General features: G+C 39.8%; 1 protein-coding gene across 2 annotated transcripts in view; it reads left to right on the forward strand.

Annotated features, from left to right (window-relative positions):
- Nucleotides 1-23129, forward strand: part of RCAN2 (regulator of calcineurin 2) — an 84747-nt gene that overhangs the window by 25393 nt on the left and 36225 nt on the right. Inside the window, exon 1 of one of the 2 annotated variants that reach the window (XM_064709895.1) lies at nt 16742-17077. The exons of the other annotated variant lie outside the window; for it this stretch is intronic. Within the exon in view, the coding sequence (XP_064565965.1) occupies nt 16991-17077 (87 nt within the window). The 5' untranslated portion in view covers nt 16742-16990. Of the gene's footprint in view, nt 1-16741; nt 17078-23129 lie in introns of those variants that run through there. 2 annotated transcript variants of the gene reach the window in all.

Consider the following 23129-nt stretch of genomic DNA (forward strand, 5'->3'; position numbering starts at 1 on the left):
AAAACCAGTTTTCACAATGGGTAAGCACTGAATTGAGTTGCTAAGGGAGGCTGAGGAACCTCCATCCTTGGAAGATTTTCTTGGACTGAACAGGGCCCTGAGCAATCTGATTTGATCTTGCAGCTCTCTGTGCCTTGAGTAGGAGCTTGTACCAGATGACCTCCAGAGGTCTCTTCCAAGGTAGATTATTCTGCTGGCCTATAACACATATGTTTACATGGCAGATAATTGGAGTATCCTGGAAAGTAATGTGGGTTTAGGTACATGTCTGGTTTTTTGTTCTTTGACTTTTGAAGGTCGTTCAGCAAAGTCAGTCATTTCTTTGTGCTGTGTTTTTCTTAGGGTTTTGTATAGCATTTAATCCTTCCATGTGAGGACAGACACCAACTGAAGAAAACTGATTTCACTGAGTCTGGTGTGAGCCTTTTCCATGCCTGATTGGCAAATGTAGAGTTGCCTTGTGTATAACCTGTCATAGATGGAGTGTGGGTGGTTGCAGGCATCTTAAAATCCTGCTTTTATTTGGACATATTCCTGGCCCTTCTGTGCATTGTTGTTACTACAAATCAGAAGTTTTCATACTCAGTGTTCTTTCCTGCATGACTGGGGAGAAGTGGAAATTAGATCAGCATTCTGACACCAACTTTATCTTTCTTACATTGATTAAATTTAAATTTTTTCTGCATAGTAGCCAAATACCCTGTGCTGAACTTCTTAATTCCTGACAACCTCTGCTATAGGAAACTGTCTCTGGGCTGAGATCTTGCCAGAGTGGGTTTGTTGTATTTGTGTGTGGATGTGGTATTTCAGAATACTTTTTAACCTAATTTGTGTTCTCTGGAGTGAGCATGCCTGGAATGTCTCTTCCACTTCAGTTTTCTTCCAAGAAATCCAATTTGCACACTCAGCCTGAGCAGTGGTGTGGAACAAAGTGTGATAGGTGAGGGTTGTCAGGAGGTTTGCTCCAAAAGCACAATCCTGGTCTGAACTAAATGCAAATATAGTTGCACCTATAAAATACTGTTGTGTGTGGGAAATGTATGGTAGTTGAGATTTTTCTTACCTGCTTATGGAGACTTAAAATTTATTCCTGGGGCTATATATAGCATGAGCCTTAGTAATGTGAACTCTCTCAAACATTTTAAAAGAAAAATACATTTTTGATAATGAGTGACTACCATATTACCATGGATTGTATTCTGATCATGACAAGTCTGTGAAGGTACTGAACAGCCATCTGTGGTTGTACTGGGGTGTGCTTAGCTGAATTTCAGATATGGAGAGAGACAATGAAGAGCAGAGGAAATACAGGGGCAAATAATGGAAAAAGTGTTAAATGTAGGGTTTGGTTCATTCCTTAAATTATAGTGTGAAATGTTAAATATGTGGAAAGTCATGCCTGATGAACCTGATGATAGTCTGTGCTGAAGTGATGACTTCAATGGATGAGGGCAGAGCAGTGGATACTCTTTATCCTGATTTGAGGTCTCTTGGCACTGCCCCTGTACCATCCCCATGCACAAACTACTGAAGGAGGTACCAGATGAGTACACAGGAGGTGTAGTGAGTCTAGTGCTGGCCAAATGCCAGTGCACCCACTAGAATTATTTACTCATTTTCTGCTGCAAGATAAGGATTAGGAGGAGAGCAAAGCAGGCTCAAAACTTTAAAGGGTGTAAAGAAAACTTTATTAACAGAACTAAAAGAAAAATAATAAGAAATCAGAATAAACTGTCAGAATACTTCTCCTCCCCCCAACTCCTCTTTCTTTCCTCTCTGAAAACATAAAGAGACAAAATTTGGTATTTTCAGTCAGTTTACCACTTCTAAAATAATTTTTCTGAAGTTCACTTAGGGAGAGGAGTCTCCCTTGCCACGCCATGGAGTCTTTTCCACACAAAACAGTTCTCTTGTGGTTTAAATTTTCACAAATAGCAGCCACCTGGAAATCTGCAATCATGATGTCTCCCATTTTTTGGTATCTTCCCACAGCTATCACTATGGGTCATTTCAGCTTATTGGGGTGCAGTTTTACGGATGAACTGCTCTAGTATAGAAACAAAAGTCCTCTTCTTTTATCTCTGGGAACAGAGGTTTTCTTCTTCTATCCCTGGGGCAAGGTTTCTCATCTCTCTCAGTTCAAGCTTCTCATTGGATCACAGCTACTTCAGCATCTGCTTGCTTCATCACTGGTGCCTCTGCTCATGGCTGTAGTTAGAACACTACAGCCCCCCAGTGAGTTACAGGGAAAAAATGTCTGATGGATTAATTCTGTCCTCACCATAGCCTTACAAGAGAATCTCAGCCCAAGACTAAGGCATTTCCTCATTCTTCTCCCATCTGGGATTTGACTCCTTCTTCACTGACCTTGGTGTCCCCATATTGTTTTCTCTATGTGTCTTCATCCTTTCCATTTCTCTCTCTCCAGAGAAAGGCAGGAAGCAAGAGAGTTTTTTCTGGATTTGGTTGTCTTTAAATGTGATTTCACAAACTACTCATAAGTGGTTTAACAGGGTGTCAAGTTTCAAAACTTGCCAGCTGATTGGTTCTGTCAGGTCCAAAAGAAGCTGCCAAGGTCCTACAGGGAATCGCTTCCATAGCTCATGGATTTTTTCCTTAACTAAAAACTAAACTACATTAAACCACAACAGGACGATTGAAAAGTGGCTCAGCTGCTGAGATAAAAGGGTTGAGATCAGCAGCACAAAGTCCAGCTGGAGGTCAGACATTGGTGGTGCATCCCTGGGATTGCTGCTAGGGCCAGTGCTGAGTGTAAGCATCTCCTGTAGAAGAATGAATAAGCTGAATCCACACTCTTTTCAATGGTGTTCAGTGAAAAGAAATGCACTGGACACAAACTGAAAAAAAAAGGAAAATTAATTTAAACATTAGAAAAAATTACAATAAAGCCTTCTTTTTATGGAAAGATGATCGAGTGTTAGCACAGTTTGCCTCGATAGACTGTGAACTCAGTCTTTGGAAATATTCAGATCCTGACTGGGCGTGACCCTGAGCAACCTGCTCTGGTTTGACCCTGCACAGAGCAGGGTGTTGGACTGAAGGATCTCCAGACTTGCCTTTCAGCTGCAGCTATTCCCTGATTCTTACTCATCTTCCTTCCCTAATAAAAAAGTCACAACTTCATGCAACACATTCCTATAAAAGCTCTTTATAAAGCAGAATTTTCTGGTACGCTCATGGTACATTCAGGACTGTTGATGTGCTGGTATCAGACTACTCCTGGTTCCTATTTGCCCTCACATTGAAGACCACTTAAAATGATCAATTACTCATACTGATTTAGCACTTTTTAGAATAATTTCATCACAGACTTTATTACACAAATTTGGGCACTTTCTTGACTGACACTTGTTGAAGTTTTTACCCAAATTAAAGTCAAACTTGGTGGAAGTAAAATACCTTCTAGCATATTCTTAGTTTAGGTTATAACAAGCTCCTGTTAGATCTGGGTTTGAGACTGCATTCCCAGTTTAATGGTAGACATAACCCAGTTTGTGCTTCATTGGCTCTTTTGCTAGGAATCTTCTTTGAGTTGTCCTGGATCATTGCTTTTTTTCTCCTGACTTGAGTCATCAGTATAAAAGCTGGAGTTGATTCAGCTTCCCATTTCTTACCTGGCTGCTTACATCCAGTTGGCCTGGTTTAGTGTTCATTTACGTGTGCTTTGCTGGCAGTGTAAGGACTTGAATGACTTCAACCAATCACTTGTTCCTTTTCTGATGCCTTTTTTGTTCTTTTATGATGAGTGTGTCGCAAACACCTCTGCTGTGGTTCCAGGTGGCAGGCCCAAACAATCAATCTAACTTTATCTGTACTCAGCAAACTTCAAGAACTGTTCTTTCCCTGATTCTGTGGCTGCAGGAATGTGTTTGACCAGCAGAGCCTCTGAGCTGAGCTGACCATGCCCTTGGGTATCACGACTCCCACGCTTTCTCCCAGGCTATTTCATTATTCAGCATTGCTGTTAAGCATCTTCCCTGTGAATCATTGTGCCCATGGTTCTGATGTATTGGAAGATGTAAAGTGGTGTGAGATAGGAATGTGCTCAGGGTTCTTTTTTCCCCTCTCCAACGCAATCGCTCTTACGTATTCATGCTGCTGTTTTACATTTCCGTTTCAAATTTATCGCCTTCTTTGCTCTGCATTTATTCCCTCCCACACTTAAAAATCCTTCAAATCACTCCTCTCTTTTTCTTTCCCACAGCAGTGCCAATCATCCTGTCCTGTTAACATTCCTACAGACATCTTGGAGCTTGTTCTTCAATCACAGGATTTATTCACTTCCTATGCCACAGTCATCTTTTCTCTCTCACTCTCCTTACATTGTGCTGAAGTGTTGTGAAGTGACATAATCACTTCTCTTTCTTTACCTGGAAGTATTCTGCTCCTGAAACCTGGGAAAGCAGTGGGGTTTTCCAAATGCAAATAATGTTATCCTATGAGGGTTGTTGGTCCTGGTCAGCTTCTGGTCCCAGTCTTGGTCTTTCATGCTTTGAAGACTTAGAGCCATTGGCGGATTTGTGAGTGCTGACCTGGGTCACGCGTGGGTTGTCATGAACGTGACAGATAAAATTGCTGCTAAAAATACAATTCAATAGGAGATATTCACAACCTTCCCATGGATTGGTACTTCTGCTGCTGGCACTGAAGGGACTGTTCTCCTCTTCTGCACTTTGTTCTGCACCAATCCTGCATTCTCTGCATTAGCAGTTTTCTGTTTGAAATTATTTATTATACGTGATCCCCCATTCATTTATCTGAGATAAACCATACTAGACAAAAATCTATTAAAAAATTCTCTTCAGAAAGAGTCGAACTGTAAACTTTTGCTGCTTTATTGTAGCATTCAAGTGTATGGATTGCAATGATGTCTTTCAAAACATCATCCAAATGTCTGTTGAATTTGTGCAGGCTTGTGCTCACCTACCACATTTCTGCCTGTATTTAAGAAAGCTGTGTTTATGTTTGTCCAGTCATGGAGTTTTATGAGTTGGTGACAACCCCAGGTTGATGAAATTTAAGGTTGTCCTAAGCCCCTGCTTTTGATTTGAAGTGAAAGTTTCAGACATTTTTTATTAGAATTGGTAAACAATGCGCTAAAGCAAGAAAGCACCCAAATTGTGAGATCTCAAAATTATTTTAGAGACAAGGTTAAATGGTTAGAAAACTTTATTCTGCAAAAACAGTATGTAGAGGGAACACAGGAGTCTCTTTTTCTAGTTCAGCCACTTTGAGTGGTTTTCCAGATTGCAGCAGATTCCGTACATTGATAAATGGAGGTCTGAGATAGTGGAAAGAAAGAAGCTTGGGTTTGCTTCTCTGTTATCTGCTGTTTTGAAGACTGAAATCTCTGTCTGGGATCTGTTTGTTCTTTTCCTTTGAATTTAAAACTGCATGGACTTCAGGCCACTTTTATTTATGTAAGTTCTGCAGTGTTCTGTTACTTAACAAATTCTTGTTGTAAATACCAGTGACTTTGGCTTCCCATTCACCAAAGGAAGTAATACTTCAATTCCAGACAAAGCAAATTCTGTACGACTGAATTCTCCATCATTATTACATGTAAAGAATTATGGACAGAAAATTATTGCATATTAAAAAAAATATTCTATTATTGCTGCATGCAGCTGTCCTGTGGATTATGAAATCACTGTTTGAGAATAATGACTTTTAAACAATAGAAAAAATACCTTTGTGTTCTTTTTCTGCCTTTTAAAATTTTGCTTTGAAAAAATGTTCCTTTCATCACCTTTTTCTCCAGAAGTACTGCTAAAATATTTCTTAACCTGTAATTCTGCCTACATTTTAGGAACTGCTGTTGGTTTTGAGCATTAAGCTTGCATAAATGTTTTACTTCAGAAATTTGTATAGTAGTAAATAATCCAGCAAAAATAATTATTTTGTGTTTATCCTGATAAATGGAAGAATTTAATTGGCAAATTGAAATACAGCAGTTGTAACTGGGGAATGGCTCAAAGGCATTAGAGGAAAAGTCAAAGATGTGGGCCATTAAAATTTAACTAATTTTTTTCTAGACTTAAATTGATGTTTAAAAAAATCCTAGCAGTGCCTTGAAGAGTCTCTGTGGCATGATTTTGTATTGGTAACTACTCTGTCTTCCAGAAAAGCTTTTGTAATCTGTACTTTCAAAATGCCCCATTCCTGGAAATAGCCAAGGTCAGATTCGACAGATTGCTCATTGCAGGGGGGTTGGAGAAGATGACCTTTAAAGGTCCCTCCTATGATCCTGTGATATTTAGTAGCTTTTGAACATTTATTTTACAGCTTTGTAACTAACTCTGCGTGTAAGTGGATGTTAATATAGAAAGCTATCTGTCTGTCATCCACCTTTGCTTTACAGAAACAAGGCAGCAAGCTGGGGCTGGCTTTAGGGATGCCAGGGTATGTGTCTTTATCAGTGAGTGTGGTTTCAGTCCCTGTGGGTTTGTGTTGCTGCCAGGGTGGGCTCAGTGTGAGCCCCTGTGGCTGCACAGTGCCCCTGCTCTGTGACCACTGCACTCCCTTGGCATGTAGCCTTGGCAGGCTGATGGGAGGCTTCTGGTGCTGAGCAAGGGGCTTTTTGTGTGCAAATTTCATATATTATGTCCATCACTGCAGTGAATGTCATGCCTTGAAGGCATCTTAGTACAGTCTAACATAGCAGACTGCCCTGAGACAATCTGAAACTTGCTATGTGAATTGTTTTATTGGGAAATTGGGTTCTTTTAAAAATCTGATCACTGTATATGGCCTGGTCCCTGTCCCTTCAGAAATTTGGCTGCCTTGTTGATGTATGTAAAATACTTTGTAAATGGCAACCAGACATTGCCATCACATTTTAAGATTTACAGGGACATCGACAGAACTGAAAACAGTAGCTCTTTCAGTTGCTCTGTCCAAAAGACAAGACACTATTTTCTTTGTTCAAGTTGTAATTCAGTTACCTTCAAGGAATGTTTCTTGGTCCATGACTGTCTCCAGTTGGCTCCATGTGTCCCAGAAACACAAACGTGCTTGAGACACACTGAGATTTGTTCCTCGTCTAAATTCCTGCATCAGCTGCAGGGCTTATCCTTGCCATGAGAAGGGGTTGCTATCACTGGATATCATCCAATGTTAGAACTCTCTTTAGCATGCTTTTAATGCTCATTTAAAGAGTTGTGACCTTCCTGTGTTACACACATTTTGGAGCATGAATTTCTTGTTGTTTGACTTGATGAAACCATGGAATGAAACAAAGCAGTTCCAAGTGTTCCTTTGAGGGAGCAGGTGGTACAGCCAAGGTGCCTCTTGCTGTGTGTTGTAAAATCTGAGCCTAAATTTATCTCTGTGGCCTGAGAAAATTGTAATATAGTTGGTGGGATCTCCAGTGAACCGAAGTAGGATTTTGTTTGTCCATCTCAAGTTGAAGGATGAATATGAAGTTCTGATTGTAAAATCTCAATTTATGACTAAAATGCATAGATACTACTTTGGAAATTCATAATAAATTACAAATTAATACTTGAATCTTTTTTGTCTTTTCAACAATGAGGAAGCAATCAGCTCTCTATAGTAAGCTCTGCTTGCTGCAAGGAAAAAGAAAGTGTTCAAACAAATTCATATTTTGTGGTAAACATTAGTATGGAACGCCTCACATCAAAGAGCACAAGGTGGAGAAGACTGGAGTTTTTTAGTCAGATACTTTTTCCCTCTTAAATGAGATACTCTGCACTGTATAAAAATGAGGCTATTGAATTAACTCTTTCATGGTAGAAATTTTTGAGTGCTTCAGTGCTTCATTGTCCATTCAGAGCTTATCTGCATTGTTCTAATTTAATTGAATTAAGAGAAAATTAAGTGGTCTATAGCTAGGTGATAAGCTTTTAATTGGAGTTGTATCCATAATTCTGTGAATTGATTCATGTGACCAGAATGGAATATTACTATGAAATTGTGTTAATAGAGTGCAAAAATAATTAGCAAATATAAGATAAATCACCAATAAATATTCTCAGATGATTTAATGAGCTTACTTGTGAAGAAGTACAAACAACTAAATATGCATTGCTTGGTGCTGAGGTGAAGGCAGCTGTCATAAGGTTGTGAGCAAAAGTCAGAGCAGAATTAACTGGGCACAAGTGGTCATGAATAGGAATGCAGAACTGAGTAGGAGGTAAAGTTACTGTGTACTAACAGATAATTTGAACTACCATTTATGTTGAAGACTTCCCTCATTTGGATGTTTAAATCTGTGTTGGACAATGTGATAGATGGACTGGACTACAGAGTACAACTCTCAGCAGATTATCATGTCTGCATCTGTGTATCTGGACATGCACAAGTCAAAGGCAGTTGCTGTGGGACTAAAGTTATGACTTCATAAAAGTTTTACTTTACAGTTTCTGAGACCCAGTGACTATATGGGGTTTTGACCTTTGCATTTGGAATGTTTTAATACAGTTTAAAAAAGCCCCAACAGATTGAACAGGTCCATTAGGCTCTAGAAAGTATTGACTGATAAAGCGTGGCTGGGAGTGGAGGCAACTAAAAGATCTTAAACATGGTCAACAATCCCAGCACAGATGTGGGACTGTTGTGTGCTGCTGGGTCTCAAAGCCAAGCTGAGAGTATTCCTGGAAGACTTACTTACCTGGAGGAACTGCAGGTGTGGTTTAGGAATCAGTGCTAGGTCCCAAATGTGTGTAGGCGCTCAATGTGAAATCTACAGATAATTAACCAGAATATTCCCAAAGTTCAACAAGTTCCTAAACTGGGTTTGCATAGGTGTGAAGTGACCAGAAGATTATAAGAAGCTATGGAAGAATAAAAAACTAGAGGATGAGAAAGTCTTGTTTCTAAGAAAACAAGAAACTTCACTGAACTTCACAGAAACAGTTATTTCTGATTTCTCTGGTTTTGGTAGGGGCTTCTGATTAAAACTGAAGTACTTAAAGTAAAATGAACAAAAAACCCCCAAAAAACAACCAAACAACCTACAAATAAACCCTACTCTAAGGTAACAGCTGAAGTTGCTGTAGGTTAGTTGGAGCCAATATTTATGTTCTCCCCCTTCTGCCTTTGGCTTTCCTAAACCCCTTTTCCCTTTCTACTTTCCTATCAAAAGTAGAATGAGTTGGAATTTTTGTATGGAAATGTTCTGCTGCTGGAAGATGCTTTGGTTTGGGGAGTATCATGCATCTGGATTTGTTGTTTGAAGCTCCATGTTTCAGAAGGAAGCTGTCTGTTTAAATATAGATCAGTTGCTTTGAAATAAGATCAATTTTCTGTCACTCACTTGTACTTTAATGTATTTGCTATTTAATTATTGCCAATTTAATATTGACAATGCAGTGTCAAGCTCTTGTATATTAGAGAGTGGACCAACATTATAGAATAACTAAATGGTTTGTAGCTGTTTTAAATACCTTCTAAAACCACACTGATATCTCATATTTGAAATGCCTGTATAGGAACTAGTTCTGCTTCAATTTTTAAATTGTTTTATTTTGTTGATGTCTCTTTAGAGCTGTATCACACTTCTTAAAAATATGGAGATGCTGAATAAACAGAGAGTTCAAAACATAGGAACAGAACTGGTTCTGATCCTTTCCTGGGCTGGGTCAATGGAAGACTGTTTCTTGAGTTCTAGTTAGGAAAATAAGTTTGGGTTTTAGGGAGAGGAAGAGGGGGAAACTAAATTTGATCTGTCTTCAAATAAGATACAGGCTCTGAAATGGCCCATCGTGGTCTCTTTCTTCTGTTTGTGAAATCAATGAAATCAGTCTCGTAAGGAGAAACTAGGATAAATCTGTTTTATAAATACATTACAAGTGCAGTAATATTTTAGAATTACTCAGGTTTCTTTCTTCTTTTCTTATTCACTTTAGAGCCACTGGAATCTTCTTACCTGACTTCTGGGTCTCATTGTATCCTCTCAAACATAAATAAAACAATAATAGCAGAGGATTTGTGGAAAGAGAAAATGGAGTCACTTGTAATGAAGACAAGAAGCACTATTTGTATATGGCAAATTTTAAGTATCAACACCTTTTTTTTGTCTGCAGTTTAATCTGTGGATTAATAGAAGAGACTATTTGTTTTAAAGTGTTGCAGTAAAATAAATCCCACCCTATAATATCAGGATAAAATAGCAATTACGTAAGAAATCTATTATTCATTGCTTCATTATTTGCTGTCTGACTGCATGCTGTTTGACAGTGGGCTTTTTTCTCTCTCTCCTTTTTTCCTCCCCTTTGAACTGGGCTGCTTTTGCTGGCTTGGCAGTAAAGGCTGTTTTCTCTCAGCACAGCCATTAAATCTCTCACCTGCATGTCCTGTGCAGAGCTGCAGTTGAGAGATAAGGTTGGTCTCTCTCACAGCAGTGAGCATTGGTATTCCAGGCTCTTCTTTCAAGGGCATTTTGCTGTGATGAAGCGTCTGAAATGACAAGGAAAACATACAGGCATGTTAAATACCCTTGCTAGTCTGAGACAAGTAAAGGTAAATGGAAATGATTTTAAAATACATTTTGAAGCTGTTAACAGAGCTTGTGGATAACAGCAAATCACAGTTTTAGGCAGGAGCATTACAGAACAATTCCAACTGGCATCATCCATTAAATAACAAATAGTAATGGAGAGTCCTTGTCCTGCCCAGATTACACTTAAAATCTAAATAAAACACAAAGCTCTGAGCCATTCTGAATGTGTGTTCCTGCATGCTCTTCATCCAAGGTCACAAAGGTAGTTCTTGTGAAGAATTGAATCCATTTCTTCAGTGTCTTATTCCTCTGACAGCCCCTGAGCACCTCTATCTTCCCACTGGGAACTGAGGGAGATACTTGGGATTTCAGTTTCCTGCAGCTGTCAGAGCACTGGCCTGGCATCCTCTGTGTGTGTGAATCTTGTACAGAATCCTTATGGGACCTGGGTTTAATTCTGTTCTCAAGTACTGCGAGAATAAACATATGTAAGGACTTCACCTGTTTTGTAGTCTTCAGTCATTATAACTTTTATAAAATTAAAGACAGCATAAAAATCTGTTTTACAGATTTGCTCATTAATATTGGATGCATTGACAGAGCAGGTGTCACCATTCCTGTCTTGCTGTTGGAGAAACTGAGGAACAGTGATAACTTTATGTGTAGGATTCAGTTATAGATTAGCACTTAAATTACAGCATCACTTTATACATCTGTACATGTGTGCTAGATGCTTATGTTTCTGTTGTAGTTGCTGGAAATCTCATTAGCAGTCAGAGGCTGGAGAGAAATTCAGTCCATCCTAAACTGCACAGCAAGTGATTGATCAGCAAAATCCCACTCTAATAGTCCGTGGAGTCCATAGAACAGGGAGTGTGTTGAACAGTTGCCCAAATAATAAGTGCTAATTTAAATATCTTAAAGAACCCCTTGGGGCCTCTGGCTGATGGTTCAGAGGAGGGTGATTTCCAGAGGTCCTGGATCATGTCTGTCAAGCCTGTATGTGTGTCTTGGATACCCTTAGGTATCTCCCATTGCATTAGCTATCCATGCTGGAGCAATGAAATTAATTCCCAAATCTGTTGCTTATACTGGCAATGTGTGTACCAGCATGTGGGGATCTATGTTTAGTTCTCTTAATTTGAAACCTGTGCAATTTATCAATGATCCTGTGTAGCTAGGCTGCAGATAAATTCAGCTTACCCTGCAGGGTTATGATCTTCCTCTGTTGCCAGGGATGCATGTGTGTGTTATGTATTCTGTAGGTGGTCATGGGTTCACCAGATGAATCAAGGATGTCTTGACTCCTGAACTGCAGCAGTTTATTTTACCAGAGAGAGAGAGGATTACAATTTGGGACCATAACAGTTGTTTTCCTGTGTGGATCTGGCACAGAAAAGGATTTGTAACCGTTCTGAGTTGACAGAAGACACACGCACAGATTTCCACCCCCTCACACCTCCCTGAATTTACTTGGAAGCGAAGGACTATGAATGGTACAGCCACGTTAAAATAATTGAGCAGCTCTGACTCACAGTTGCAGCTTGTGTGGAGCTAAATGAGACAGCAGAGTGATGCTGCCTGACTGACACAGTTGTTTATGCAGTCACTGAAGTGTTCTCCCACCATGTGCAGGCCTTTGAGTTGTTTGGTATTATCTTTATTAAAGAGGGAGAAATCCTTCATAATGCTGATGATTTGTTTTATTTTCTTGGATGCCCTCAGATTCCGAGACCTAGAAGCATGACTGACAGAAAATTATTGCCTACAGAAAAGCAAAATATCACTTAAAATGCAGAAAGCTGCCTTTCATGAAAGCAAAGCCAGCCAAGGCATTTTCTAAAATCAAGTCTCTGCATGTAAGAGGAACTTAGTGATTTAGGATTATTCTAAATTGAACTTTTATTTGTCCGGTCAAGATTCTGTGTCTTTAAACATCTTCATAGGAATGATTATTTATTATGAGAAGTGGTGAATTGGAGTCCTTTTTTTTGCCACAATTGATGCCAATTTAAGATATGTAGAAACTTTAGCTTGGGGGTCGGACTCATTGTGGGAAAATCAGTGGGTTTGCAGCTGTTGGATCGTTCAGTGTTCCTTATTCACTGCAAATGACAGCTAAATAGTCTCTTTAAAATATACACTTCCAAGCAGTTTGATGGCTGTTCAGTCTGCTGGTGTGTTCCTCTGGCTGGATTTGTCTGGTGCTTCCTTTGTTTTGGGGGTAATTGACCTTAGCACAAGCCAATGATCACTGCATTAAAAAAAAAAAAAAATTCTTTCTATGGGTGAGCTGAGCCCTGCCCAGTCTTCAGTGTTCTATTTTCTTTATGTCCTTGTGAAACACCTCTTTGAAGGAGCTAACTTTGCTCCTGAAGAATGTTTGTGCTTGGCCTTTTTTATCTTTTGCTGTAGACAAAGAAATTGGAAGAACTGTCTTCTTTTTCTGGATTTTTTTTTCAAGGCTGTCTCTTACATTTCTAAATGTTTATGTGGTTTTGAAAGTATTTATAATTTATAATCCCAATAAAATGAGATTATATTTGTAAAAGTATGTTCCTACTGACAGGTAGGAGCATGGTTTAAATGCTGTTTACTTGTGTTGTAGGCTGAACGAGATCGATAGAGATGCACATCATTAAAAGCACTTCAATCAGCCATAATGTGAATCCATTCCCAGTGTTCCATTCAGCCCTCAATGGGTCATTGATGGAGGCCTCCCTTTTATTTTTCTGGATTTGTACATTGACCTAGTAAGGTTTGCACCTGCAAGCGCAAGCAGAGCTGCTGCAGAAATAACCCCTCTAGTACCACTGACAACAAGCACAGGCTTCAGAGCAGAAAAGTCAGGATCTGAATTTAGCTGTGGGTTTGGTTACCACGTGGCTGATGTTACTGTGAGGTCCAGAGCCAGTGAAGTTGCCCTAAGGCTAAATCAGTTGTAGTTTGCTTGCAAAAGGAGGGTCAAGATTTTGCAGCGGTTGTTTTAATGACTTGAGAGTTGAGCTTGAAAATCTTAAATCTGTGGTGCTGCTCATGTGTGTTAAGCTGAGGCACAGCTGGAACTACAGGAGGAAAACAACTCACACAAGAGTAAAGGCTGTGCTGTTCCAGGAGCTGTCCAGATCCAGAATGGAAGATTCCTGGCTGGAATGGCATGGCTTTTATTTTCCTTCTGGTTGAGGAAATGAAAATATAAAAGCTGATGAAAATACGAGACTTGATCTTTAAGTGTTAATCATCAGAGTCTAGTGATGCTGTGGGGTTACTGTGGTGCTTGTGAAAGAACAATGGAATATTGCTCTGAGTTCTAGAACCTGTCTGATGTCTATCTATGTAACTGTGAAAACTTGGTATTTCCATGCTCAGCCTGATTGTACAAATGAGCCTCAGCTGCTCCCAAATTCAGCCCCCTGAGATATTCACAGTAGTGAGTAGTGCCCCTAGAATTCCATGCAAAACTCTTGCTATGGACAAACATTAAAACAAACTAAGAAGCTTTTGAATAACTGTTCAAAACTCTCCACTTTCTGTTCTTAGAACTTATGGTCATGGTCTTAAACCCCATATAAAATTGGTGAGGGATGGCAGTAGAGTTACATACTGGTACCAGTTTGTGATCTAGAGAACCTTCTGTACAATGCTGAAGTGCAAGTCTATCTATATCAATTTCTGTTTACTAAATATAATATTTAAAATATTCATGAAACGTGGCTTCATTTTTTCTTGGGAGTGTGGAGAACTGCAATTAACAAGACCATCTAGAGACAGAGTTTAGAAATTTTTTGAAAGAAATTGAAATACTTTTTTCTTTAAATTTGGATGAAAAGCAAGTCTCCTGAACTGGAGAAATAAGTCAATATTAACCAATTTTAAAGTATTCAGTAATAAATTTTTCATTAACATTAGGTGAGACTACAAGGAATTGTGCAGTGCCCTGAAAAAGAACCATTCACACAGTAATATGTCTTGATTTCAAATGAGAAGTGAGCAGGAGCAAATAGAATATGACATATATTCAAAGATATTAGCTGGGGTACTCAAAAGCTTTGTAAAGTTCTTCTGTTAGGTAATCTTTGTTTTCAAGAGGCAAAACCAACTAGGTTATCTTTGTAAAGAGCTCACTAAAATACCCTAGTGAGCTAGAGTGATTTTTAAGGGGAAAAATTAGGTTATACTTTGGAATAGGCAAGAAAAAGCAAGAAATGAAAGTAATTGTGATCTCAGTAAGGTTTCCTTATTCAGATGAAGTGGAAAAATTGCAGTGATTCTCTTTTGAAAGGAGATTAACAGTGGATGTGCAGGAATAATCATGAAGTGGAACAGATCAGTTTGCACATCAGGTGCCAGTTTTCATAAGAACATTCAGGCTATTGAAATTGATAGGTGGAAGTTTTTAAAGAAGAAGGGAAGAAAATAATTCCAGAACTATCCAGTGTAGCTCTATAATGGAAGATCATTTTTTCCATCACTGCTGTGGAACCTCACTCAGGCCAGTCATCACTCTCGCTCTGGATGCCTTTATGGACCTCAGAGACCATCATCATCTGGTTCTTGATCTTTTCCTTTCCCAAATGCTTGTTTTCTTTTTATCCTGTTGGTCCATCACTGTTACAACTTTCATAAGACTCAGACCCATGACTCATCTTTGCTTTCAGTGTTTCCTTCCAGCTCTATGGTAGCGCTTACTGGCTTCTCACTTTTCTGATGCTCTGATTTTTCCCTTGCTGTCTGCCTGCAACTTCAATCAGGCCTTTATGGCTTTTTTTCTCTTTTAGCACATGCATATTATATTCAGATATACAAATAAAAGGTCCTATAAACACTCCCAAAAATGTTAACTTCAAAATATTTCTAAAAAGTGGTTTCCTGTGGTTTATGAAAAATCTTGACAGTGATAAGTGACCAGTGCACAAAGGAATTGATAATTGTGACAAACAATATTGATTCATTTTCTGCCTTTTGCTGCCCTATCCACTTCTGTTGATCTCTATAGTCTGGGTTTGTAAAATGTTTAGTGCTGGGATAGGATTTTGTCCTGGCTGTGGATCTTAGTTTGTGATTACTGCTGGGGAGGTTGCTATAAATGCAGGTTGAAAAGTGGGAAAATCATTTAACAGAAATTGAAAAAGAATACTCTGGTAAGAGATACTGGCTCATCTGTCTCAGCACCTAATGTCACTGCCCTGTCACAGTAAAGAATTTGCTCCTAACACCTAATGTTAGTACAATTAGGAGTTTATCTGTGAGTGAAGTGGAAGTAAGCAGAGCAGTCTCTTACACTGAGCCATAAGCAGCTCCTAGGTTCATACCAGTAGTTAAATATTTATTTCTCCTTATTAATCTGACGTATCCATAAATGCCAATTCTAGGCCTACAACAATTAATAGTAATTTATGTCTCACGAGAAGGAAATGGTAGAGGAAAAATAATGGTGCCAGTCTGGGATAAAGATCATTTTAGAAGTCCCAGACATGTAGATATTTTATTTCTATCATTAAAAAAATGATAAAACTTGCAAAGAATAAACTGATCACTGAGTCAGCAGGTGTAAAGCATCTTCACTTCTACTTGTTTCTTTTGTTGAATTCTGTTCTATTTGTGAAGGGTTAACCCTTAGGATGGATGGTGTAAAGTTTGCCCAGTGTGAAGTCCTAATTTCAAGGAAATTTTCATGTTCTGTTCTTTGAAGGGGTATTGACTTCCAAATCACACACAGACATGCCTCTGATCTTCCTGGGGATGAGTCACAGTGCAACGTGGATGCGAAGCACTGGCATCAAATTTGCAGTGTGTTGATCGCTGCTGGTGACAGGACAAGATGTTCTCTAATCCTGTGTGTGGGGTTGTAGAGTGTGCTTTATTAAAAAAGGGGACTTAGAGCTATTAAAACCAGAGGGCTGAGATTTTGTTGATTTGAGGTTTTTTTTATTAGTACTCTGCCGTAGATTTTCAAGTACAGTGAAGTCACAAATGTTACCTTGAGATTAGTGGCTTTAAATGCTGGGTTAATTTACACACAGAGTGGAGCTTTCAGTGTCAGGCGATCTCTTTTATTTTTTATTTTTTTGCCACCATAAGCACTCAGCTGAAACAACAGCTATGACTCAGTTGACAGTGAACGCTGCTTGAATTGATTTAGTCCGAGTTCAGATTTAGCACATAATCATGTTCAATTTGATCCACTGTGCTGCCTAGAGATAAAAGGGTTGAAAAAATAGATTTAGCTTATGTCAGTCTTTGTGGTGATGTCATTGCCATGAGAGATGGAATAGCGCTGTTACTATGCTGTGCCTGCTCAGTTGGTGGGTGTACGGGGGACAGGCAACCAGCAACTCACTTTAAGTGCACAGAGCTCGTGTTGGAGGCTTGCAGGCATTGCCAGCGCTGAAACTGAATCTTGGACTGTTCAATTGCAGTACTGAAGATTTTTTTTTTATTCTTTTGTTGTTTTCTTGCATCGTTTGTGACTCTGAGCTTGCCTAACTCAGTGTGCAAAGGCGGGGGATGCCAGCGCGTAGCATGGACTGTGATGTTTCCACTCTGGTTGCCTGTGGGGTTGATGTGGAGGTTTTTGCCAGCCAAGAGGTTAAGGTATGCGCCTGCAATCCTTTTGTTGCTTCTTAGAAAAGCCTTTGGGAGCAATAAGCATTTGTATGTAGCAGTTGACAATAAGTGGGCAGATGAGATTCTGCTGCAGTGGTAAAAGAAACGCAGTTAAAAAAATCTGTTAATTAAGGGAGAGAAATATGGGAAAGGAAATGTGTCTGCTTTTTACTGTGTTTTGATAAGCTGAAAGAATAGCCTAGTGTTTACTCTTTAATGATGTAAGAATGGGTTATATAACTGACATCTGTGCATATGCATGTTTCATATTCATATAAAAATCTTTCATTGTTAATTTTGTCAAGTTATTTTTAGTCCAGTGTCACTTTTTAAATCAGCCTTGCCATAAATGTTATTTATTGATGTTGATAACCTTCAGATATCTTTACTCAGTTGAACAGTAGCTGTTTCTTTCCTTCACATTCAAATCAAATATGCAAACATAAATTTTTTGTGAAGGGCTAAAAGTTTGTAGTAAGTATCTTTGTGCATCTGCAGTGAAACAGAACACAAAAAGTTATGCATCTTGCATATCATATGCATACCTGAAAAACAATGCTTAAATCTAAGGCTTGATATTCAGGGCTCATAGTCTCTTAATTAGACAACTGCTGTAGAAAAGTCATTGGGTGTAATTGCTTACTGTTGAAATCAATTATCTTTTTCATTTATTCTCATATTATTGCAAGAAAATCACTGCAAATTCAGTTTGAAAGAGGAATTCTAAGTATGCTTTTCACAGATCATCTGAAAGAGCTCATAGATGTAATACAGTGATATTCAGCAGTTTATAAAGGACAAAGGTACAGACAAAATTAGTTTCTAATCTGATGGTTCTTAGTATTGAAAGACTGGAACGGGGTAAAAAGGATTTACAAATTGGAGGTCAGATTTCGAACCTCTGCTCTGTTTGGTTCTGAGTCAAACATTGAAGCCACTGGAAATAAAACTACTTTGATTTGCAAGAAGCTCTGATGATTTTTATTTGCCTGTTAGTCTGTTAATGTGTGAGATCATTTATACTTTATACACATGCTTTTGTGTTGGCATCAAGAGATTCTTCTTAATTTAAGAAGCTTTTTCTTAACAGTTTAATAGTGAATTTAGAGATGAAAAAGTGAGTAATTCAGAGGAATGATTCAGGTGAGGAGTCTTTCCTGCACTGGGACGTGTTTCTTGTATTATTTTGAAGTAGTAAAATGTTTATCTGCTTATTCATTTTCCTTTTCTTTTCTTTATTTTTTTTCTCTTTTTTTTCACTTGAGAGCATTTTCTTTTGACATGTAGGATTTACACCTGCATGATATGATCTTGTACCTTGGTGTTTTTGTGTCTGGTCCATGTTAGATGTAAGACCATGCAAGAAATTAAAGTAGTAGTGAGCTTCTTGTATCCTCATGCTGCTCATATGTCAGTAGCAGTGCAAAAGCAAAATTCTGACTAACATAAATCAGCAGAAAGCATTCCAGTGACTTGGGTAAGATTTAGATTAGCCTGATTTAGGCTGCAGCATCTATAAAGTGTGGGCCAGGAGTATGAGATAAGAGAACAAAAGGGTTACAGAGACATTACAGGAATTGTAACCCTTTTGTGTTACTTGGACTTTCTGTACCTTGTTTGCTTTGGTTGAAATTGCCCTGTTTTGCTTTTTTTCCTCTTTATGTTAGAATTAAAATGTTGATTGCAAAGACTTTGGGTATATTTACAGTGGGGACTGCACTGCAGACTGCACTGCAGCTTAGAAACGCAAAGTCTGCTTGGAAGTTGCCTGGGTGAGCAGCTTGTGCTCCATGACCCACAGCTCACTGCAGCTCCTTTCCAATGGGTTTGTCCCCAAACTCTGCTCTGGAGGCTGCGGCCAGCTCTGTGCTCATCCCAGGCTCCCCATGCAGCAGCCTGCAGTGTGGGCATCCTCTTTGTGAAAGTTTCACTGCTGCTGATAATTTAAAGCTGGAGATAGCTACTGCTCTTTGCTCACTTCCAGGAGAATCGCAGGGAAAAAACCAGTATGACTTTTTTTTTTTCTTCTTTTCTTTTTGTATGCAAAAGGGTTCACTTCAAAGTGAGGTTTTTTGGTGAAAGTGTGTTCGCAGCATAGAAAAGTTTATGTTGACTTTGATAGGATGAGGAACAGATTTAGGGTTAAAAAGGAAGGAGGCTGTTGCTGAGAAGAGATGGGTGTGGAAGTTGAAGAGCAAAAGCAAGTGCAGAATTCCTGTCTTCTTCACCCTCCACCCACCCTGTTAGTAGCCCTCTGCCCAGCCCTTTTGTTGGTCAGCCTGAAGGCACAGGTGGCATTGACAACTGAAGTCCAGGCTATTGTCACTTCTCCAATAGAAGGTTTTATTGCAGGGAATCTTCTCCCTGGGTGAAGGGAATGTTCCCTGAGTGGTAGAACAGATCCTGAAGATCTTAGAATATGTGTGGTGCTTGGTGAGATTTGCTAAGATGAGCTGTTAGTCCTGTGGAATAGTTCTCTGATGTCAGTAAGGGTTGTGTTCAGGATTTAGGATATGCTTACAGTATATCTCACTTTTATTTCAGTTTAGGTTTAGAACTGACATGAGGTTTGGGAGAAGGATGTTACTGAGCCATTGTTCTCCCAGGAGGTTTGGGAGAGGGATGCTGGTGTTACTGAGCCATTGTTCTCCCGGGAGGTTTGGGAGAAGGATGCTGGTGTTACTGAGCCATTGTTCTCCCAGGAGGTTTGGGAGAAGGATGCTGACAACACGGAGCCGTTGCTCTGCGCTTTGCAGCATGTGTTGGCCACAGCTGCAGGCTAGGGGTGTGAGGAGCTTGCCAGGACTGCAGTAGCAGAGCTTGGAGTGTTGGGGCTCTGGAGGAGCAGTTCCCACAGCAGGTGGCCATGGGGACTCCTGGAAGTTGCCACCTCTCAAGAGCATCAGTCCCTCAGAGCTGCAGAATTCTCATACAAAGCTGGCTTTGGGCACAGAACTTGGAGCAGAGGGAGCTCTCCAGCTTATTGCTGCTTTTCCACCTCTGGAGACCTCATTCCGTAGCCATTATGCTCTTAGCATCTGGCAGTCAGGCTTGGAAACACTCTGCTTCCATTTGGCCTCTGCAGCAGGGGAGCAGTTATTTAGTACTGAAGGCAAAGCTTTTTGGTTGCTGTATTTGGGGCTGCTCATCCTTTTGATGAACAGAGGCTTGTATGGGTACCTTGGCAGTGGCAGCTGGCCCCCAGCACTGACACTGTGGGTTTGGCACCCACAAACCATCCAACAAGCCCTTCACTTCTGATCAGCTGCTGCTTTGAGTTGGATTTTTTTTAATCCAGAAATTGGATCAGGCTAATCAACATGCTACTGACTGTAGATCAGGAACTAGAAGAGTTGAGAAGGCAACCAGAGAAATCACAAAGTGCAGTTCTGCTTTGAAGTTCACCTGGATAATTAAGATTCTTTCAGTGCCTCTAGATGATAATTTCATGTAATGGTCTTTGTTACATAAGCAATTAGTTAATGAATATCTTGTTTATTTCTAATAGAGGAATCCCAGACATCCCTGAAACAGTGGAAGAGAATTTAAACTTGTATTTCTTACTCTAAGCAATGTGTTTTTATATTATTAATTCTGCATATTCTCTCCTCATTTTTGTTCACAGACCATTCCATTCAGAAGCAAGGTAGGACTGGGGTGACTTGGCATTCCTGTAAGAGAGAAGAAACACTAATGGTCCAGATGGATCACAACCTGAAGGCAGTAATGTAGTGTGGATGGGGCCATTATCTTAACACAGGGAAAAAACCCAATGTGTACATGAGCCAGGCAGCAAAGAGCAATGGTAGGAATAGTTTCACTGTTTGGACTGTTGCTTTGGAGGATTAATCCCCACTGGAACAGGATCTCTGTCAATCTGTAAACTCATTACTCAGTTCAGATGCTCCAGTGAGCACCCTGCTAATGGGAATTGTTTGGGATGGATGGGTTAGAGGTTCAGTCACTGTCCTGCAGCTGCCTATCAGAGTTTTAGCAGTCTAAACTTCTGAGGTCTAAAGGGCAAAACCACACTAGATGCTTGTGGTTTTTACTCTCCACTTCAATTCTCCTCTTGTCTAAGTGGCTCATTCACAAAGATGTTCTGAGGTTTAAAGTTTAAGTGCTCTAAGGCCAGAGTCAAGTGAAGAAAACTGGAGAAAGGGGAGAAGTGTTGCTGCCCCCTGGATGGTGCCAGCTGTCCAGTGGCAGCAAGCAAGACTCGCTGGGAGAGTTTCTGGGTTTCTGCCTTTACATCCTTCTCCTTAGCCATGTGAGCTTGATCCGTGGGAAGAGTCTGTTGCAGTCATAAGACTTCACAGACGGGCTCTAAGGAGGGAACCAAACAACAGCATGACTGCCAAAAATACCCTGATGGCTCAAAGGCCTGCTCTGTACCTTCTCTTGGTATTTTCCATAGTTGGTAGTTCTTTCTAATTGCACATAAGGTTGAGTCTGGGAAATCTGTACCATCCAAGAGTTCTGCTGGAGAAAGACTTGTTTGTCTTTTGATTTTTGCTTACTGTCTGTGTTGATCTGGAGCAAGTAATGGAGAGGAGCTTTCCAAATGCTGTAGTGCTGTTTGCAGGACACTGACCCTGCTCTTGGCTTCAGGGTCAGCACAGAGAGACCCTGACAGCAAAGCTGGGGCTTGTGCAGCCAGTGCTGCTGCACACTGAGGTGCTCCCAGTTCCACCCACAGGCTGGGCTTTGTCTCTGTCCTTCTAACACCCTTATGGGAAGGCAGCTTGGCTCTTTAGGGAAGTTCCCAAAGAAATGATAGAATGGTAAGACTTCTAAAGGTCCTAATGTGCTCTTCAGGCTGATCTTCACTTATTTGTACTAACTTTTCCCTTGCCTGAGTAGAAGGGGGTGCTTCTCTTTCACCAGAGGTTGGTGGCAGCTGCAGGTGTTCATACACCTCTGAATATGGCAAAGCTTCTGCTTCTTCACCCTTTTAATGCTAACAGGGAACAGCAAAGCAAGTCAGAGGGCTTTGTATTCTCTCTCATCCTCCTTTCTGTTGGAAGTCACATGAAGATATTTCCCTTTCATAAGGATAGCTAGACAATGAGTAATTTGTCAAATGAAAATAAATAACAACTAGAATGTGTTGGTAGAAGGTGCAGAATTAATCCAAGGCAGATAATAAGGTAAGATGGAGCTTAGAGGATTCTACTGACAAATGGCCCAGCCTGTATGAGGAGCACTGAAGAGATGGTAATTTTCTTAAGCAGATTTGAAGAATTAATCAGTGCAGCTGTGGATTGATGTACCTGTAATATGGATACATGTGTGATACTGATTTTTCACGAAATAATCACTTAAATTATTAAAATTTTAGAATAAAATTCAAGTTCTCAGAAGAACCTAGAGAGATAAAGTATTCAAGTTCTTTCTCTTCTTCTCAAAAAAAATATCAAGGACACATTATTTTCAGGTCTGCAGTGATCCAGTCTCATTTTCCTCTGAAGGTGCTGTAGATGTGCACTCTTTTGTCTCAAATTTTACTGATGCTGTTTGCTGCTGCTTAGCATGACTAAGATTTGATACTGAGCAACGTTGCAGGTTCTGAGGCAGAGGTCTGCACCAATCTTTTATGTATCTTTAGTAATGTTTTAGTAATTTATAGCTTTTTTTTTTTTTTTTTTTTTGCTCATTGACTAATGTACATGCTTTGTGGTTGGAGAGATTGTCCTTTAATATTTTCTAGGGGTGATTCTACCAGAGGCCTTAAATAATCTACTCACTTTTGATCATTCAAGTGCTAAGCAGCCTGTTTGCTTTGGAAGATGCTGCCTAATCATATGCTAGAGTGCAAACAACTGTGACAGTGTGGTCTTGAGCAGAGTATTCTCCCTTGGCAAAAAGGCACAGAGGAAATTGTACCACAGTTTGTCAAACACTTGGCTGACACACAGGCTGCCAGGGACCAGAAACTGCCCCAGCCAAGCTCCAGTCAGTGGCCGCTGCTGGAAGACTGAACTTGTGTGTTCTCCATGCACATATTTACAGTGGCACCAGCATGAATGCATGAGCCTCT

This window comes from Zonotrichia leucophrys, chromosome 3, assembly GCF_028769735.1.
Source record: "Zonotrichia leucophrys gambelii isolate GWCS_2022_RI chromosome 3, RI_Zleu_2.0, whole genome shotgun sequence".
NCBI lineage: Eukaryota > Metazoa > Chordata > Aves > Passeriformes > Passerellidae > Zonotrichia > Zonotrichia leucophrys.